Genomic DNA, 18,308 nt, shown 5'->3' with positions numbered 1-18,308 from the left:
GTAGTCCTGCACCTTCTCATCTCTGATCTCACCTCCCATCTCATATCTTGGTTTCCTTCCCAACTGTAACTTCCTCTTTCTAGTTCTACACTCTATTTTACCTACATTCCAATGGCTTCACTCTGCCCTCAGCCAGACTCACACTTCTGCCTCCAGAAAAGATAGAGGTGAGATCTGAGTGCAACTTAACCATGTTTTTATTTAATTACACCAATATCTGATTTGCAATAACTATATTCTGGATAAAGTTACTAAGGATGTTTCCAGGTTCAAGAATCTGATCTGTCAGATTTTGAGTGTGTGTGTGTGTGTGATTTTCTGAATGCTAATTCTCATTTGATAGACATGGTCTTAAATACTTCTCTCACAATGCATAAATGAAGTTGAATGCCTTTTGGTTAATTTTTAGTGTCTCTTGGGCATTTTTGTAACCTCCAGGAGAACTGGAAACAGCCCATAAAATTCTTACTCTAAGACAGCATGGTATCCAGGGAAACAGTGCCACAATCTTTGGAACCACTAAGAGCTGGATTCAGAACCCAACCCAGCCCGGACCACTTAAAAGCAGCAAAAAATTGAGCATGTTATGTAACCTCTGCAGGACTTGATTTGTGAAGACATAGGAAGCAATGGTTTCTACCTTATAAAATTACTTTGCGGATTCAGTGAGCTATCGTAGGCAAAGCACTATCACCCAGTGCTTGGTATAAAGTAGGCGCTTAATAAATATCGGTTGAACAAATGAATGTCATCATCCTTCCCAATCATCCCATCAGAAAGCCTAACAGAGCGCTAAAGGCACTGAAATGTCCATCAGACTGGAGGGGGCCTTAATGAAGTCTGGTTTAGCGCAGCTTAATAAAAACTTGTCAATTTACTGGTTGCAACAAGTGATTTCTAAAGGTTAACATATCCTTTTCTTAAAACTCCATTATCATTTGGAATAAAGAAAAATGTTTGATATGATTTTATGCTTTAATTTCTTGAGCCATAGAATAGTTCAAGTATCTCAGGGATTTAATCTACTTTTTAATATCAGAAAGTATTTATGACTTTATTTTTATTTTTTTATAAATTTATTTATTTTTGGCTGTGTTTGGTCTTCGTTGCTGCACGTGGGCTTTCTCTAGTTGTGGCGAGCGAGGGCTACTCTTCGTTGTGGTGCGCAGGCTTCTCATTGCGGTGGCTTCTCTGTGGAGCATGGGCTCTAGGCACACAGGCTTCAGTAGTTGCGGCACGCGGGCTCAGTAGTTGTGGCTCGCAGGCTCTAGAGCGCAGGCTCAGTAGTTGCGGTGCACAGGCTTAGCTGCTCCACAGCATGTGGGATCTCCCCAGACCAGGAATCGAACCTGTGTCCCCTGCATTGGCAGGTGGATTCTCAACCACTGCACCACCAGGGAAGCCCCATGACTTTGAAATAACAATGAAAAACTAACCTTTGCATGGTTCCTATGATGTCACACTGAAAATTCAACTTTTTTTCCATTGAATTTTCTACTCTCATTCCTGGCTGACTAGTTAGATAACTCTATAAGACTAGGAACCATATCCTTTTAATGTAAACTTTGATTGTTTTTCTTTATTTACTTGCCTGTTACCTCTGGAAACAAAGATGGGAAGGGAATTATCTCCCTCTCCCAACTCAGCTCTTTCAAAAGCTGATATGGAAAGTTTTCAGCCTGTCCCTTAGAGGGTAAATACTGCAAATTCTAGAAAATGCTACTGTAGATAAGCTTTGATTCAAAATTTCTGGAGAAAACGTTTTCTTTAAAATTTGGGGGTTTTTCCTGCTTTTTTTTTTTTTAGCCTTTCTCTAATCTAGAGTGTATCTTACCCTTTGGGATTTTTTCAAATATAAAAACTCTTGCTAAGTCGATCAATACACCTGAAGAGCAATAATTAAAAATATACGCAAGCTTCTAGTGGTTTTGTAGTAATCACCTAAGTATCTGGAGGGGATCTAACATTCCAGAAGCTTCATTCCTATTCTAGGTGTTAGTCCTTGAGCCTTCAGATCAGATAATCAGTGACTCTGATGTTTCCTAACCATGAAAGAATCTTTCTATTTGAGTGCTATTGGATAGTTAATAAAGAACACTAAAGCAAAGTTTAAAGTTAAAATTTCAGTACATGGTACCAATTAAAAAATTAATAAAGCTCCTACTATGAGATCCCACTTTGCTATTACAACCATTTGAGATTTTATTAGATTCCTAAAATCAGATAGCCCTCAACACACAATGGTTAACACACTAGTTGAATTTCACTTTCCAAACCTTGCTGAACATCAATTTCCAAATCTATAAAATGGGGATAATGATTCAAGTCCATGGGTTTGTTGTAAGGGTGAAACGCAAGCCTAGCACAGGCTCACGTGGTGCAGTGCCTAGCACCCAGTAGGTTCTCTTCCCTTTTCCATTCTGTTTATACATATCTGTACAAAATCATACAGGATTAACTGAAATGGAGTTTTATAAAAGCAGACCTAGTTTAATCAATATTTTTGTGCAGATATTGACTGTATAGGCATAATACAAATTGGATAGCAGCACTATTCATAATAGCCAAGAGGTGGAAACAACCTAAATGTCCATCAACAGATGAATGGATAAAGAAGATGTGGTACGTTTATACGATGGAATACTACTCAACCATAAAAAAGAACAAAATAATGCCATTTGCAACAATATGGATGCAACTAGAGATTATCATACTAAGTGAAGTAAGTCAGAAAGAGAAAGACAGGGACTTCCCTAGTGGCGCAGTGGCTAAGAATCCGCCTGCCAATGCAGGAGACATGGGTTCGATCCCTGGTCCGGGAAGATCCCACATGCCGCGGAGTAACTAAGCCTGTGTGCCACAACTACTGAGCCTGCGTGCCACAACTACCGAAGCCCGTGCGCCTAGAGCCCACCTCTTGAGCTTCGCAACAAGAGAAGCCACCGCAATGAGAAGCCCGTGCACTGCAATGAAGAGTAGCCCCCCACTCGCCGCAACTAGAGAAAGCTCGCGTGCAGCAACGAAGACCCAACACAGCCAAAAATAAATAAATTAAAAAAAAAAAAGAAAGACAAATACCATATGATATCACTTATATGTGGCATCTTAAAATATGACACAAATGAACCTATCTATGAAACAGAATCAGGGACATAGAGAATAGACTGGTGGTTGCCAAGGGGGTGGGGGATTGGTGAGGGTTGGACTGGGAGTTTGGGATTAGCAGATGCAAACTGGTATATACAGAATGGATAAACAAGGTCATGTTGTATAGCACAGTAAACTATATTCAATATCCTGCGATAAACCATAATGGAAAAGAATATGAAAAAGAATGCATATATATGTATAACTGAGTCACTTCTCTGTACAGCAGTAAGTAACACAACACTGTAAATCAACTATACTTCAATTTTAAAAAACTGGGTATAGGCTGGGAAAGTGAATAGCTGGTAATCTTAAAGAGGATTGTAATAGATACTATTTTTCACTTAAGAGTTTATTTGAGAGAGAAACTTTGATATACTGACTAAGCATCATTGGATTTATCAACCTCAAATGGGTACTCATTATTGCTCTAAAATCTTACTATGCCCAAAAGTCTCAATCCTATGCTTCCCAATTATTATTCCATACCTTCTATAATATAATCACACCCCGACTTCTCTTCCTTACCCTTAGCTGATGAATTTCAAAGGCAAGTAGAAACCATCAGGAGGGAGCTCTCTCATCTTCCAGCCAGTCAATCTTGACCACCCTCTTCTTCCCCTGTTACAGGAAAGGAGTAGAGTCTTTCAAAAGTCAGTATCTCAGCATGTGCTCTACATCTCCATTCGCTCCTGCATTCGTAGGGACCTCATTGCATTCACTATTCCTTTTCTCTCTTATATCTGTAACATTTTCCTTTCTACTGGATTAATTTCCAGAGTAGTTAACTTTGCTCTAATATCTTCCATCCACGACAACACAAACCCAAACAAAAAACATTATACCATCCCTTTCCAGCTACTGCCCTGTCTCTCTACACCCTCTACCCAGCCAAGCTTCATAAAGAAGGAACTATTTATGCTGTCATCTTCTTCACCTCCCATTTACTCTTTAACACACTAAATCTGGATTCCACTTTCAACATAGGATAAAAACTGCTCTGGAGCCCATAACTAGTAACTTCTTCTGTATTCTGTATACAGAATGCTGTTCTGTAACCAGCAACAGCCAATGGAAACTTTTCAGTCTTTGACTTCTCAACAGCATTTGACAAAACTAACCACTCCTCCTTGAGACACTGTCTTCACTGATTTTCCAGACACCACAATGTCCTGGTTTTCTGTCTCCTCCTTGGAGGTTCCTTCTCAGTCTTCTTTGCCAGCTAGCCTCCTTTTCTACCCAACCTCTCTCTTTTTTTCTATTCATTGATTTTTATTTTACGTTATTACTTTATGTTATGTTATGCTTTATTAAGGTATAATTGACAAATATCTACCTAGCCTCTTAAGGCAGAAGGTATTTAGAGTTATTTAGGTATTTAGGTATTTCTGCACTCTCTTTGTATACTTTCATGACTTGGCTTCAGAAAATATTTACATCTGGAATGATCACATATCTATATTTGCATTCCAAACCAGTCTTTGAGCTCCAGACTCCTACATCTGCACATTTAACTTTTCCACTAGAACATTTTATAGGCACCCAAAAATATGGCCAAACCAATCTCTTGACGTTCCCCCCAAACCCATTTGAACTCTTCCCTCCTCAGGGGCTTTCCTCCAACTGAACACAATTTTCCACCACTTCACCTGGCTAATGCCTACTTATCCTTTAGGTTTCCTCTTAAAATGTCACTCTTTTAAAAGGCCCTCTGAAACCCTCTTAACTAAATTAGACTATCTTATAGCACCCTACATTTCCCTTCAGAACACATATGATTATTTATAATGACTTATCTATTTGTGATCTTTTTGTTCAACTCTGATTTCTCCTTCTCTTGCTAGGTTAGGTGCACCTTATCAATTCCCTCACCTCCTCAAATCTGCTCAAAGTTTATCTTCTCAATGAGGCCTTCCCTGACCTCCTATATAGAATTTCAACCCTGCACTCATATCCCCCTTACTTTGCTCCCACCCCAACACTTACGTACTACTAGTATTCCATATAATCTGCTTACTTACATTTATTAAAGTTTGTTTTCTCCCTACTCTAGAATGTAAGCTCCATAAAGACTTCTTGTCTCTTTTGTTCACTGATATGTTCCACATACCTAGTACATGATAGGAACTCAATAAATACCTGTTGAATGAATGACGGGCTGTACCTGCTTTGCTCCACACTGTATTCCACACTAATCAATTTCTGTGGAATTAAAGTTCAGGTAATATAAAACCTAAGATGAAAAACGGAGCACCACACCATTAACACAGTGCGATCTTGTACTTTGTGAATGAGTGAATGTTGAATGAATGCTTTCAAATGAAAAAGGCATATTTAATTTGGAATCTAGAAAGTGGCCCGCATCTTTGTTATTGTTTTTTTGTTTGTTTGCTTTCTTCTAAGCACACAGTTAATCCCATCCTTTGTTCTCTTTCTTCATATTCTAAGAAGTTTTAAGAGATAATAACGCGAAGTGGAAGTTACATGAGAGGACAGACGTGTTCATCCTCTTCCCTGGTGTCAACTGATGTCTAGCCCCTTCCTAGTACTTAGCAGGAGCCGAAGAAATAATTTAGTTATGAATAACCAACCTATCCAATGAATCTGTGCCATCAAGGGAAGGTTAGTCAGCACCAGGAGTAGTGGAAGAAGCTGGAGATGTGGAATCATCAAGGGGGTGAGCCTCTATTCCTGGCTCTACCAACTGACAAAATCTGGCAACTTCCCCGGGGCTGTTTCTTCATCTGGTAAGAGACTAGATGAAACTAGATAATCCAATTCACCTAAAGCAATCTACTAAAATGCAAGCTCCTAGGGAATTCCTTGGCGGTCCGGTGGTTAGGGCTCCAGGCTTCCACTACAGGGAGCACTGGTTCAATCCCTGGTTGGGGAACTAAGATCCTGCAAGCCACGCGGCCAGAAAAAGAAAGTAAGCTCCTGGAGGTCAAAGATTGCTTTGCATCTCTCTTGTTCACTGATGGGAAAACAAGGCCTTGAGAGATACAGCAGGCCCTCAAGGAATTTGTGGAACTATCTAAAAATTCCCTTCTACTGCTAACATTTTAAGGAAAAAATAACTTTGAGGTATCCTAAAGAAATCGTTCTTTTTCTAGAGAAAACCATATACAGATTGTCATCCTCTTAGAAATACCCTTGTGCGTGGTGAAAAGAGAATAAATGACTGTTTCCTCCTGGTGAGTTGGTTACAGGCATTTACCAGTTTTACATTTTCACTGTGACCACTTGGGTTCTTTAGTCATATATATATATATATATAATCATATTTATATACTTAGAACTTGATTTGAAACCTTTAGCTCGGGGTGTAAGAACACCGAACTCCTGAGGAACTATGTACTTACACTGTACAACTTCCTACTGGTTCCAGTCTTGTTTGGAGGTCCTTCCCAGTCGTTATGTAGTTTCCGAGGCAGAGTGACCTCTTCCCATTTCCCAGCCCCTTCCTTCCTCACCCACCCTCCGCCTTCACCCGCCTCGCGCATTCTCGGCTTCCCCCCTGCTGGCCCGACGCCGGGAGAGTTTGAGGAGAGGTTGACCCAGCGCCCCCCGCCCCCGCTCCCACGCCCCGGCAGAGACCCGCAAACCGCCTCCCCCTGCCAGTTACTGGGGACTGTCGGCTTTCCAACCGACGCTAAAAATGCGCTCTCTTATCGAAAGAAAACCAACTTGACTACCCTAAACTAGGGACCGCTCATGGGTAGTGAATCTATGTATTTACCCTTGTTTTCTAGCCCCGGAGCAGCTGAGGGAATTGATTGGCTCCGTCGAGCTCGCGACGTCCACGCCCCGCCGGGACTCCGCCCCCTCGCGCGACCATCTGCTTCGCTGTCTGTCTCCCTGTCTCTCGCTCTGCGTCTCTTTCCCTTCCACCACCTCCCTGCCCACCCCCCGTCGGCTCCGCCCCTTCCCCCCTCCCCCCCGCCTGGGGCTCCGAATCTTCCCTGGCCGTTGCCAAGGAGACAAGCCGATACCAGGCAAATAGGCATTCGAGAAAGAAAAAGACGGGAAAGCTACACCGCAGCCTGGTAACAAAGGAGCAATAAAAGCAGCCCCCAAATGGAGGGCTAAGAACACGTCAGGAGAAAATCCAAAAGCGAGCTAGCAATCACCCCAAGTTTAACTGGGAGGGGGATGCAGAGGAAGGGGCATGATTCACGTTGGGGGTAGGGGGAAATCAACAGCTTAAAAGAGCTTTTGAGAATCGCCTGGATTGTGGTTTTGGATCCGCCCCGTTGGCTTTTCAAGTTGGAACGACGCTAATACAAGGGATTCGTAACCATCGCGGCGGCTGGGGTCTTGGGCCAGGCCAGCGGGCTCCCTTAGGGTGATAACAAGTTTGGCAAGATACACTTCTACGGAAACGTCTTAACGTCGGCTCTGGGGAATATGACTTCGTGATTGAATAATGACGCATCTGAAGAAGTGGACAGTGAGAAGACGAAGCTTCATGTAACGATCTGCAGCTTGGTGATTTTCAAAGCAGTACTTGAACAAAGAGTTATTGGCTTGAATCAACCGTCTTTTTCACTCAGAGTGTGACCCATTTCCCTACAATGAGCAGGAAAATAAAACTTTCAGAATTCAGAGCCAGCACCGGGAGAAGTGAACCATTCCTCCGACTGCTTCTCACCTCCATAAGCTAAAGATTATTCATTTCAGGATCACTAAATGTAAACGAGAAAAAGTAGTATGATTTGGACACGAGTGAAAACTTTGGGAGCAAAAATGTAGGTGGTAGGAGAATGCTTATAAGGGTGTATCCTTGATTTTTGCCTCTCCCCCCTCCCCCTCCATTCTTTAAATCAGTGCGCTGTCTTTCACGCACAAGAAGCGTCTGGTACTTCGGTGGCAAGGGGTGCGGATGGAGGTACCCTGGATTCCCTTATAGAAGCCTTTTCTCTAACCCAAGTTAGACTTGGAGCGTTCAGGGATTTTCTTGCTATCTCTCAATATGTAATTTCTCCTTAGAACTGTAATAGTCAATCCGGTTGTTCAGAGTTTCGTCGCGGCTGCCTCCCTCCCTTCCAGGAGCCCACTCGATTGCGTGCACATTCACACATGTTCAGGAAGAAAAGAGTCCCTCCGATCCTGGCAGTAGGCTGAAAAAGATTCATACCGACGCGAATTGCATCCCAACTGTAAATATGGATTCGTACACTCTAGGCTGTGTCTCATTTCACCATAGAGGAAAACTGTCATTTCATACAATGATAAAATGCAGACCTTTTCGATCTTTTGTACATGGCCCTCACTTTATATTGTTGGGGGGAAAATCACTAATTGGGAATGGGGAGGGCGGGGGGTTGATGAGCGCCGCAGGCCAATCTCGAAATATTTTGTTTCATGCCAGTGTGGGATAGAGAAGGGAGTGTGGCTTCGTCTGCTTGCTGCTTTTGCATTTTCTACATCTGGCCTACAGACCTAATTCTAACTCGCGATCTCGTTTGATGAAATTCGATCTTCTTGGTTTAAATACCTTTCAATTTGGGGCTAATTCACATTTGCAACCGTTAGAAAAACAAACCCTGTGCAGTATCTGTGAAACCAATATGGAACACAGAGACAGAAAACATGCTGCACACATATCCCCACCATTGTCTTAAAAACTCGCATACATACACACATACACAGAAACACACGGGAAAGATGGGGGAGGGGAGGGAGGCGAGGGAGGGGAGGGAGACAGACACGGATATAGACCGACAAGAGTCAAAGCGAGTCAAGTTAACGCTTTCTCCGCCCCCATCCACAAGTACCACCCCTCCCGCGTTAATTAATTACAAACAAAGCAAGCCAATCAAGTAATGCATTATTATTTTCAAGCAGAGGGAGGCGAGAGGCATGTATTTTTTAATTGATTTATTTATTTGAAGGACATTAATTCTCGGTCTGAGGCTGATTTTCAAACCGTTTGCAAAGCGCGGCTCCATTGTTCGCCGGGAGCGCAGACCCCGCCCCCTGCTTTGTGTGCGGCGCGCGGATTGGCCGGCGCGCGCGGGGGCCGCGTCAGCGCCCGCGAGCCCATTCATCTGTGCACTTGGGCGTTGGACCCCGCATCTTATTAGCAACCAGGGAGATTTCTCCATTTTCCTCTTGTCTACAGTGCGGCTACAAATCTGGGATTTTTTTATTACTTCTTTTTTTAAAAAACTACACTTGGGCTCCTTTTTTTGTGCTCGACTTTTCCACCCTTTTTCCCTCCCTCCTGCGCTGCTGCTTTTTGATCTCTTCGACTAAAATTTTTTTATCCGGAGTGTATTTAATCGGTTCTGTTCTGTCCTCTTCACCACCCCCACTCCCCCCTCCCTCCGGTGTGTGTGCCGCTGCTGCTGCCGCCGCTGCTGCTGCCGCCGCTGCTGCTTGCCCCGTCGTTACACCAACCCGAAGCTCTTTGTTCCCCCCTTGGATCTGTTGAGTTTCTTTGTTGAAGAAGCCAGCATGGGTGCCCAATTCTCCAAGACCGCTGCGAAGGGAGAAGCCGCCGCGGAGAGGCCTGGGGAGGCGGCTGTGGCCTCGTCGCCTTCTAAAGCGAATGGGCAGGTAAATTCTACCTGTGGTTCTGGTCATTTCTTTGGTGTCTTTCTCTAGTCCCGACGCTTCCCCTTCCCTTCTGGTCGTGCCCGAAGCGCCTTCGGCGGAGAGGACCGTGACCAGATTCCAGTCTGAAAGTTGAATGGAAATCGATAGCTTAAATTGTCAATTTCTCATAGGTGGGGTCTCCCCCCACCCCAAAGTAGTGGTTCCCGGAGAATCCTGGTGAATTCTTGTGTAGACGGGCGGAATGAAGGATAAATCGTCTAAAATGGCGTGTTTGGAGCTTGGCAGAACGTGACTAGCTAGGTGCTACCCCACACCCCCGCACCCAGCCAGGTTGCATTTGTGTTTAGTGGGCACAAAGGTGTTTGAGTGTCTCTCGTGTTTGTTGTCGAGACTGAGTCGCCTTCAAGATTTCTGAACTGGTGTGATTGTGTGTATGTGGGTAGGGAAGGGGGGGAGGGCGAATAGGGATGGCGGTGGAGAAAGGCGAGGAGGGAAGAAGGGCTGTCTTATTGTATGCCGAGGCGGCGTGCCCTGGGTTCTTGAAAAGGTTGCTGGCTGGCTGGCTGGCTGGCTGGAGCTGGGCAGAAGGGCTTCACTACCTTTCGGTGGGCTTTTCCCACTGTTCTAAATCTTTATTCGTAGTTGTCTCTGGAATTACACACCCATCTGACTTTTAAATGGTCTCCCTAGGGTGGGAAGACTCTGTGGGTCCTTGAAGAACCTGTCCAGATGGTCAACAAGAGGCAGTTCTTGTGTTTCGGTCGAGATTGTTGGTGTGCGTGCCGCCTGGACCACTGCGGGGGCTGCCCCTGCGATGCCCGAACCCAGGCTGATGGCTACGGTTGGGTGGGCCCGAGAGGTCGGCCAAGGGTGGCTGCTTCACAAACACCGGGCACCCACCACGCCTCTTTTCCTAGAGCAGAGGCCGTGTTGCTTCGCCTGCCCTAACCTAGTAGGGAAGGCAAGCTCTGCCAAGAGGCTTTGAACCCGTTAAAAATGCAAAATGGGCCCCCTGGGCGCGCCCGGGCTTCGCAGAATCACTGGCGAAGGTGGGCGTGGAAGCAGAAGCGAGACCTCTGAAATAATCGGTTTCCCCCTGCCTTGTTAGTTTTATCCAGACCAGGATGCCACCTGAGCTTTGTTTGCGGACACCGGGCTGCGCTATCCGGGCTTGGGGGCGCCTTGGCCAGCGGGCAGGGCCCGACCCGGCAGGGCGGGGTGGCCCGGCCGCCCCGCCCCTCCGCGCCCGCCTGCGCCCCGCTCCGCGCCGTGGAGCCGCAGCGCCCCCTGCCGACCCCAGGCCCTTGGCGGGCGTAGGGCCTTTGCGCGCGCAGCCCAGGCGCTTCTGGCTGGAACGCTGGGATCCCCCTGGGAGTTCTTGGTGGTTTGAAGGCGCCCCTTTAGAGTTTAGGGAGAAAGGGGGATGTGTAACCTAGGCGCAGATCACCCGCTCGGGCTCTGTGCCTCCTTCCAAAGGGCGTTTGGCGTATCATATATTACTTGACTCCTTTATCCCAAAGCCCTTGAGGCGAAGGTTGGAATGGGTTACCCTTTGCTTTCCACGTTTCAGACTCGGCCCTTTTAAGGCCCCGGGGGCATTTATTGCGTAGTCGAGGCTTCCTCAGTGCCTTCAGGCATCCCAAACGGCACTGCCCCCAGGTCTTCGAGGAACTCTCCTCTGGGCATCCAATTCCGCCTCCCCATGAAGGAGAAGGTCTCCAAAACCAGAGGGGCCCCGGGGGACGCTAGTCCCTCCCGGTCCAGGAGTGGGGGCGGGGATGACATGCCCAGGCCCCCTTCAGTGACCTCCCGCTTTCTCTGCCCCGCAGGAAAATGGCCACGTGAAGGTAAACGGCGACGCTTCTCCCGCGGCCGCCGAGCCCGGCGCCAAGGAGGAGCTGCAGGCTAACGGCAGCGCCCCGGCCGCCGACAAGGAGGAGCCCGCGGCCGCCGGGAGCGGGGCGGCGTCGCCCGCCGCGGCCGAGAAAGATGAGCTGGCCGCCGCCGCCCCCGAGGCCGGGGCCAGCCCTGCGGAGAAGGAGGCCCCCGCGGAGGGCGAGGCCGCCGAGCCCGGCTCGCCCTCGGCCGCGGAGGGGGAGGCCGCCTCAGCCGCCTCCTCGACGTCTTCGCCCAAGGCCGAGGACGGGGCCACGCCCTCGCCCAGCAACGAGACCCCGAAAAAAAAAAAGAAGCGCTTTTCCTTCAAGAAGTCTTTCAAGCTGAGCGGCTTCTCCTTCAAGAAGAACAAGAAGGAAGCGGGAGAGGGCGGTGAAGCCGAAGGCACCGCCGGCGCCTCCGCCGAAGGCGGCAAGGACGAGGCCGCCGGGGGCGCCGCTGCGGCCGCCGGCGAGGCTGCGGGCGCGGCCTCCGGGGAGCCGGCGGCGGCGCCGAGCGAGGAGGCGGCCGCGGGCGAGCAGGGGGCGGCTGGGGGCGACCCGCAGGAGGCCAAGCCCGAGGAGGCCGCCGTCGCGCCCGAGAAGCCGTCCGCTAGCGAGGAGGCCAAGGCGGCCGAGGAGCCCAGCAAGGCCGAGGAGAAGACCGAGGAGGCCGGGGCCAGCGCGGCCACCTGCGAGGCGCCCTCGGCCGCGGGGCCCGGCGCGCCCCCGGAGCAGGAGGCGGCGCCCGCGGAGGAGGCGGCGGCCGCCGCGGCGTCGTCAGCCTGCGCAGCTCCCACACAGGAGGCCCAGCCCGAGTGCAGTCCAGAAGCCCCCCCAGCGGAGGCGGCAGAGTAAAAGGGCAAGATTTTTTGAGATAATCGAAGAACTTTTCTCCCCCCCGTTTGTTTGTTGGAGTGGTGCCAGGTACTGGTTTTGGAGAACTTGTCTACAACCAGGGATTGATTTTAAAGATGTCTTTTCTTATTTTACTTTTTTTTAAGCAGCAAATTTTGTTTTTAACCACCTACCCACAGATCCCATCTCAGATCATTCTGTTACCACCATTCCAACAGGTCGAGGAGAGCTTAGTTACCTTCCTCTGCCTTGTTTCTCTTTTATTTTTATTTTTTGCATCAGTATTAATGTTTTTTGCATACTTTGCATCTTTATTCAAAAATGTAAACTTTCTTTGTCAATCGATGGACATGCCCATATATGAAGGAGATGGGTGGGTCAAAAAGGGATATCCGATGAAGTGATAGGAGCCACGATGGAGAAATTTAGTGGTGCATAACATTGCCAAGATAATGTACCACTAGAAAGGATGGTGTAAAGGCTTAGTCTTTTTTTTTTTTTTTTTTAAAGAAAAGTTATTACGATGTATTTTGTGAGGCAGGTTTACAACACTACAAGTCTTGATTAAGAAGGAAAGAGAAAAAAAAAAAAACACCAATACCCAGATTTTTAAAAAGATCATAGTCTTAGGAGTTCATTTAAACCATAGGAACTTTTCACTTATCTCATGTTAGCTGTACCAGTCAGTGATTAAGTAGAACTACAAGTTGTATAGGCTTTATTGTTTATTGCTGGTTTATGACCTTAATAAAGTGTAATTATGTATTACCAGCAGGGTGTTTTTAACTGTGACTATTGTATAAAAACAAATCTTGATATCCAGAAGCACATGAAGTTTGCAACTTTCCACCCTGCCCATTTTTGTAAAACTGCAGTCATCTTGGACCTTTTAAACACAAATTTTAAACTCAACCAAGCTGTGATAAGTGGAATGGTTACTGTTTATACTGTGGTATGTTTTTGATTACAGCAGACAATGCTTTCTTTTCCAGTCGTCTTTGAGAATAAGGAAAAAATCTTCAGATGCAATGGTTTTGTGTAGCATCTTGTCTATCATGTTTTGTAAATACTGGAGAAGCTTTGACCAATTTGACTTAGAGATGGAATGTAACTTTGCTTACAAAAATTGCTATTAAACTCCTGCTTAAGGTGTTCTAATTTTCTGTGAGCACACTAAAAGCGAAAAATAAATGTGAATAAAATGTACAAATTTGTTGTGTTTCTTTATGTTTTGATAAAATACTGAGACTTTGAGGTTCTAGTTTCATTTTGAAGAAGATCTCGCATGCCATCAAGAGTAAATTTTCTTGTGGTTTTTAATCTGAAGTTTTCAAACTCAGAAATTTGTAATCAGTAGTATCAGATTACGTACAGGAATATTTTACAACATTCCATGTCAAATCTGTTACCATTTATCTGCATTTAGTTTTCATTTAAAAATTGAACAATTATTTTTATTGTAGTTAATAGCATGTCAGGATGAATCACTTAATACAAAAGTGGTATGATCCAAAGACTGTTTAAATGTCTTATGTGAAAATGTCATAAAACTACATTTTTTTTTTTTTTGTCATGCAGATCCCAAAACAAATTTATACTGAGTGAGAGTCTATTTAATCCAAACTGCAGGTGGGTCATGAAAAGTGACCAAATGTGTTTCAAAAACTGATGGTGTATTACCTGCCATTGTAATTGCTTAGTGCTTGGCTAATTTCCAAATTATAGCTTAGAGTATGCATTATACTTAGGAAAACAAGCTTATGTAAAGAAGTAATGGTGGTGAATGGACGACTTTGTCAGTTTATGGGCCTTTAGTACTTGCCTCAATTCAATAGTTGCAAGCATTTTTTTTTTTAATGAAAGTAGTGTGTTAGCATCTTGTTATTCAAAGGAAAAAATAGAGAATAAAATTTCCTTGTATAGTAATAATCCTTACTAGTTTACCTTCTTTGCTCTTTACCACCCATAACTGGATTTATTTTCTTCACTGGACCCTAAACTGAATGGAATTTTAAGATAAAGATGGGTATCAAATATCATTACTTCACTAAATGCAAAGAAAAGCGTTTATGCACACCTGCTTTGCTGTTTTTGAGCAGTGTGCCTTGTAGGGTTCACAAGTGAGTAGTGAACCACGTTTGTAATAACTGAATGTCAAATCTTAAACTCATTAGAAAAATAAATTAGCTTTTGACATACGGTTTTAATTGGAATAATGGATTATAAATAATAGTTCATGACCTCTTTACCCTCCCCACTATTACCCTCCCCACTAATAAAATCAAATAACACTTGGAGGAGTGTGTAATTTTAGTTGGTGTTTCTTGATCTTGGAGGATGTTGGAAAGTTAAAAGTCAAATCTGGTAACCAAAGGACCGCTTTATGTGGTCTTCCACCTTACCAACTTCTTCTCAAATACCCACTTGGACAAGTATAGCACTTGGTATGTGGTAGGACTCAGAAAAAAAATAGATTTTAAAAAGTAACTCCTGAGTAGTCAGAAATACTATGTAGCAAACTATATTGCTAGGTTTGTTTTTTTAACAGCTGGAATTGATTAAGATGCTTACTTTGATTTTAATCATTGCCTAAAACACTTTGGGTGGTATTGATGGAGTGGTGGGTTTTCCACCAAATGATTCAGTGAAATTTGACATATATCTTTTCATCCAAAGTTTTGTACATCACATTGTTTTCTAATGGAAAAATGTTAATATGGCTTTTTGTATTACTAAAATAGCTTTGAGATTAAGGAAAAATAAATAATTCTTGTACAGTTCAGTATTGTCTATTAAATCTGTTTTGGCAGTATGTATAATGGCATTTGCTATGGTTATAAAATAATTCCTCTGAATTATAATAATCATTTGATCCAATTCCTATTGCTTGTAAAATAAAGTTTTACCAGTTGATATAATCAAGCTTGCTAAAATAGGATTTTTTACAAATTTAATTTTAAAATGCAAGTTTTAGAGAAATTTTTAAAATCTTCAGTGTTGATGGTAAGTATAACTTATTCAATTTAAGGAATTTAGAAGGTATGCTTGACATCATACTTAGGATATAAAATTATATCCATTGAAGGTGAGTTAAAATGCTCACAAGTCAAATAAAAATTTTAATGATAGAACTTGATAATATATTTGAGAAAACGTAATTTATTTATATTTCCCCTTATATGAATATAAACTTAATAAAACTCTGCAGTTAAGGTTAAGGATTTGGGGGAAGGTGCTTTTTGCTTTTATATATTTTAGGTAGGTCCAACTGGGAGGGGCATGTAGTTTAACATAGCCCAAGTTAGCTTTGAAAATTAAAAAATTAGTTAAGTAACAGGGCTATTAGCTTTTATCTTTCCTTTAATCATTCACTGTGCAAATTGAGCATTTTTTTCCCTCTCCACTTCCCAGCTATATGAAAGTGCTTAAAGCAGGGTGTAGCAAACAGGAATTTTAAAATGCTTTCAAATGCTCCAGTCCCTGCTGGGTATTCAAGTTCTAGCACTCCTTTAAATTACACCCAACAATGCTATTTTAAAAATGGAAAATAAATACTTCTAAAAGATGTGAATGTTAATCATGTTTTATGTTCCTGAAAAAGTGATAAATTCCTGATCCTGAAATACTCCTATCTATAGTTCTTCCTCCCAACTGTTCAACATCAACTTTAAAACAAACCAAAATATCTATTCCATCATAAGATCTAGCAGCTGAAAGTATGTAAAATAATTCCTTCAAAATTTTTAGAAACCCTGATAATCTCAATTCTAGTGGGTTTTTTTTTCTTTTAATAAATTTATTTATTTTATTTTTGGCTGCATTGGGTCTTTGTTGCTGCGCGGGCTTTCTCTAGTTGCAAAGAGCCGGGGCTACTCTTTGTTGCTCTGCACGGGCTTCTCTTATTGCAGTGGCTTCTCTCGTTGCGGAGCATGGGCTCTAGACGCGCAGGCTTCAGTAGTTGTGGCACGGGGCTCGGTAGTTGTGGCTCGTGGGCTCTAGAGCGCAGGCTTAGTAGTTGCGGTGCACGGGCTTAGCGGCATGTGAGATCTTCCTGGACCAGGGCTCAAACCCGTGTCCCCTGCATTGGCAGGTGGATTCCTAACCACTGCGCCACCGGGGAAGTCCTCAGTTCTAGTGTTTTGATAAAACTAGAGCATAACACTTCTTCGTACTACTAGTAAATGCGAAATGAGAATATCTTTGTCAATTGATCTTTTTACAATTTCTCTCATTTCCAGGGAAAGGTGAAAGGCAACAGGATTACTCATCACTTAAAATTTCAATGAATATAACATTTCAGTTGAATTTGTTAAGTTGGCATTACAGATTGTCTTCCTAACAATTGGGCAAGTGTTCCTTAGTTTTGAAATGTGTGTTATGGACTGGATAAAGTGCTAGAATTCTGTACCTGGGTAAATTAGCGGGGGTGACAAAAGGAAAGGGATCCTTGGGGAGAGTTATAAATCAGAAGTCTAAGAAAGCCCTCAAAGCAAGTCTTAATTCAAATGACACATACCTGCATTTTGGGAAAGCACCATCCAATAAAAATATAATTCTAGACACATATGTAATTTTAAACTTTTTCAGTAACCATAATTTTTTAAAAATAAGGAGGAACAGATTAAATTAACTTCAATAATCTATATATCCAAGATATTTGAACATGTAATCAATATAAAAATTACTGAGATAGTTTATATATTTTTTTCTTACTAAGTCTTTGAAATTCAGTGATTTTAGACTAACAGCACATCTCAATTTGGACCAGCCACATTCCAAATGTTTACTGGCCACATGTGGCTACCATATTGGAGGGCACATGTCTGGAGAATTAGGGTGTGAGAGTCAAGGAATGATTAGAAGTGTTGGGCTACAGACTATTTGCAAAGTGTAGCTTTGTAATTAATTCCATGAGCTTCAAGGGCTTAGCTTTTGAGTCAACATTTGTTTCTCTACTCAACATCAAGTTTTTTCTAGATTTCAAACAATTTTAAGCAGTTAATATGGCATTGATGTTACAAATAAACATGGTTATATTTTTGAAAGAACTTGTTATGGGCTATATTGTTCCCCCCCCCCCAAAATTCATGTTGAAGCTCTAACCTCCAGTACCTTAGAATGTGACTGTATTTGGAGACAGGGTCTTTAAAGAGGTGATTAAGTTCAAATAAGGGTGTTAGGGTCAGCCCTAATTTAATGTGACTGATGTCCTTATAAGAAGAAAATAATTGGACATACTGAGAGACACCAGAGGCACATGTGTATAGAAAAAAGACCATGTGAGGACACAACAAAAGGTGGCCATCTGCAAGTCAAGGAGAGGGGCTTCAGAAGATGCCAGACCTCTCAACGCCTTGATTTTAGACTTCTAGCCTCCAGAACTGTGAGAAAATAAATTTCTGTTGTTAAAACCACCCAGTCTGGTATTTCTTATGGCAGCCCTAGCAAACAAATACAGGACTCCAGGGTAAGAATGGAAAGATTGTCTGTCCTTAGCTGAAGTTGTAAAGAATTTTACAGGCTTGCTTTTTCTCCTCCTTCAGTGGAAGAGAGACTACTTTCTAGCTTGAGATTTTTATAATTATTATTATTGTTTTACCCTAGAAAAGAGAAACAATAGTTTCAAAATTAGAAAGATAGATTACATCTCTATCTTAATTCTTTATTAGTAAGTTGATGGAAAAATCTCTGAAACACGAATAGTAAAAAAATATTGTCTAAAAATACAATGCAATGTTATGTCTGAATTTATCCATCTCTTTGTATTTTCCTTGCAATTTATTTGTGCAAGAAACTGAGTTATTTGTCTTATAATTTCCAGTGTGAATTTTGCCAATTGCATCTCATGCTGTCATTTAATACATTCCT

The 18,308-nt window shown here is 43.4% G+C and overlaps 1 protein-coding gene and 1 long non-coding RNA gene across 2 annotated transcripts in view; one reads left to right on the top strand and one right to left on the bottom strand.

The window, feature by feature from the left end:
- Positions 1–6,612, bottom strand: part of LOC118905387 — an 81,826-nt gene extending 75,214 nt beyond the window's left edge. Inside the window, exons 1-2 of the long non-coding RNA XR_005022213.1 lie at positions 6,510–6,612; positions 3,676–3,768 (exon numbers count right to left, since the gene is read on the bottom strand). This is a non-coding gene — a long non-coding RNA (uncharacterized LOC118905387). The remainder of the gene's footprint in view (positions 1–3,675; positions 3,769–6,509) is intronic.
- A 2,570-nt stretch (positions 6,613–9,182) lies between these two features.
- On the top strand, positions 9,183–13,116 carry MARCKS (myristoylated alanine rich protein kinase C substrate). Its single transcript, XM_036871863.1, has 2 exons — positions 9,183–9,708; positions 11,538–13,116. The coding sequence occupies exons 1-2, from the start codon at positions 9,607–9,609 to the stop codon at positions 12,438–12,440; spliced, it is 1,005 nt and encodes a 334-aa protein (XP_036727758.1). The 5' UTR covers positions 9,183–9,606; the 3' UTR covers positions 12,441–13,116.
- Positions 13,117–18,308: the final 5,192 nt, after the last annotated feature.

This window comes from Balaenoptera musculus, chromosome 12 (assembly GCF_009873245.2).
Source record: "Balaenoptera musculus isolate JJ_BM4_2016_0621 chromosome 12, mBalMus1.pri.v3, whole genome shotgun sequence".
NCBI lineage: Eukaryota > Metazoa > Chordata > Mammalia > Artiodactyla > Balaenopteridae > Balaenoptera > Balaenoptera musculus.
This window is presented reverse-complemented; position numbering and strand designations above follow the sequence as displayed.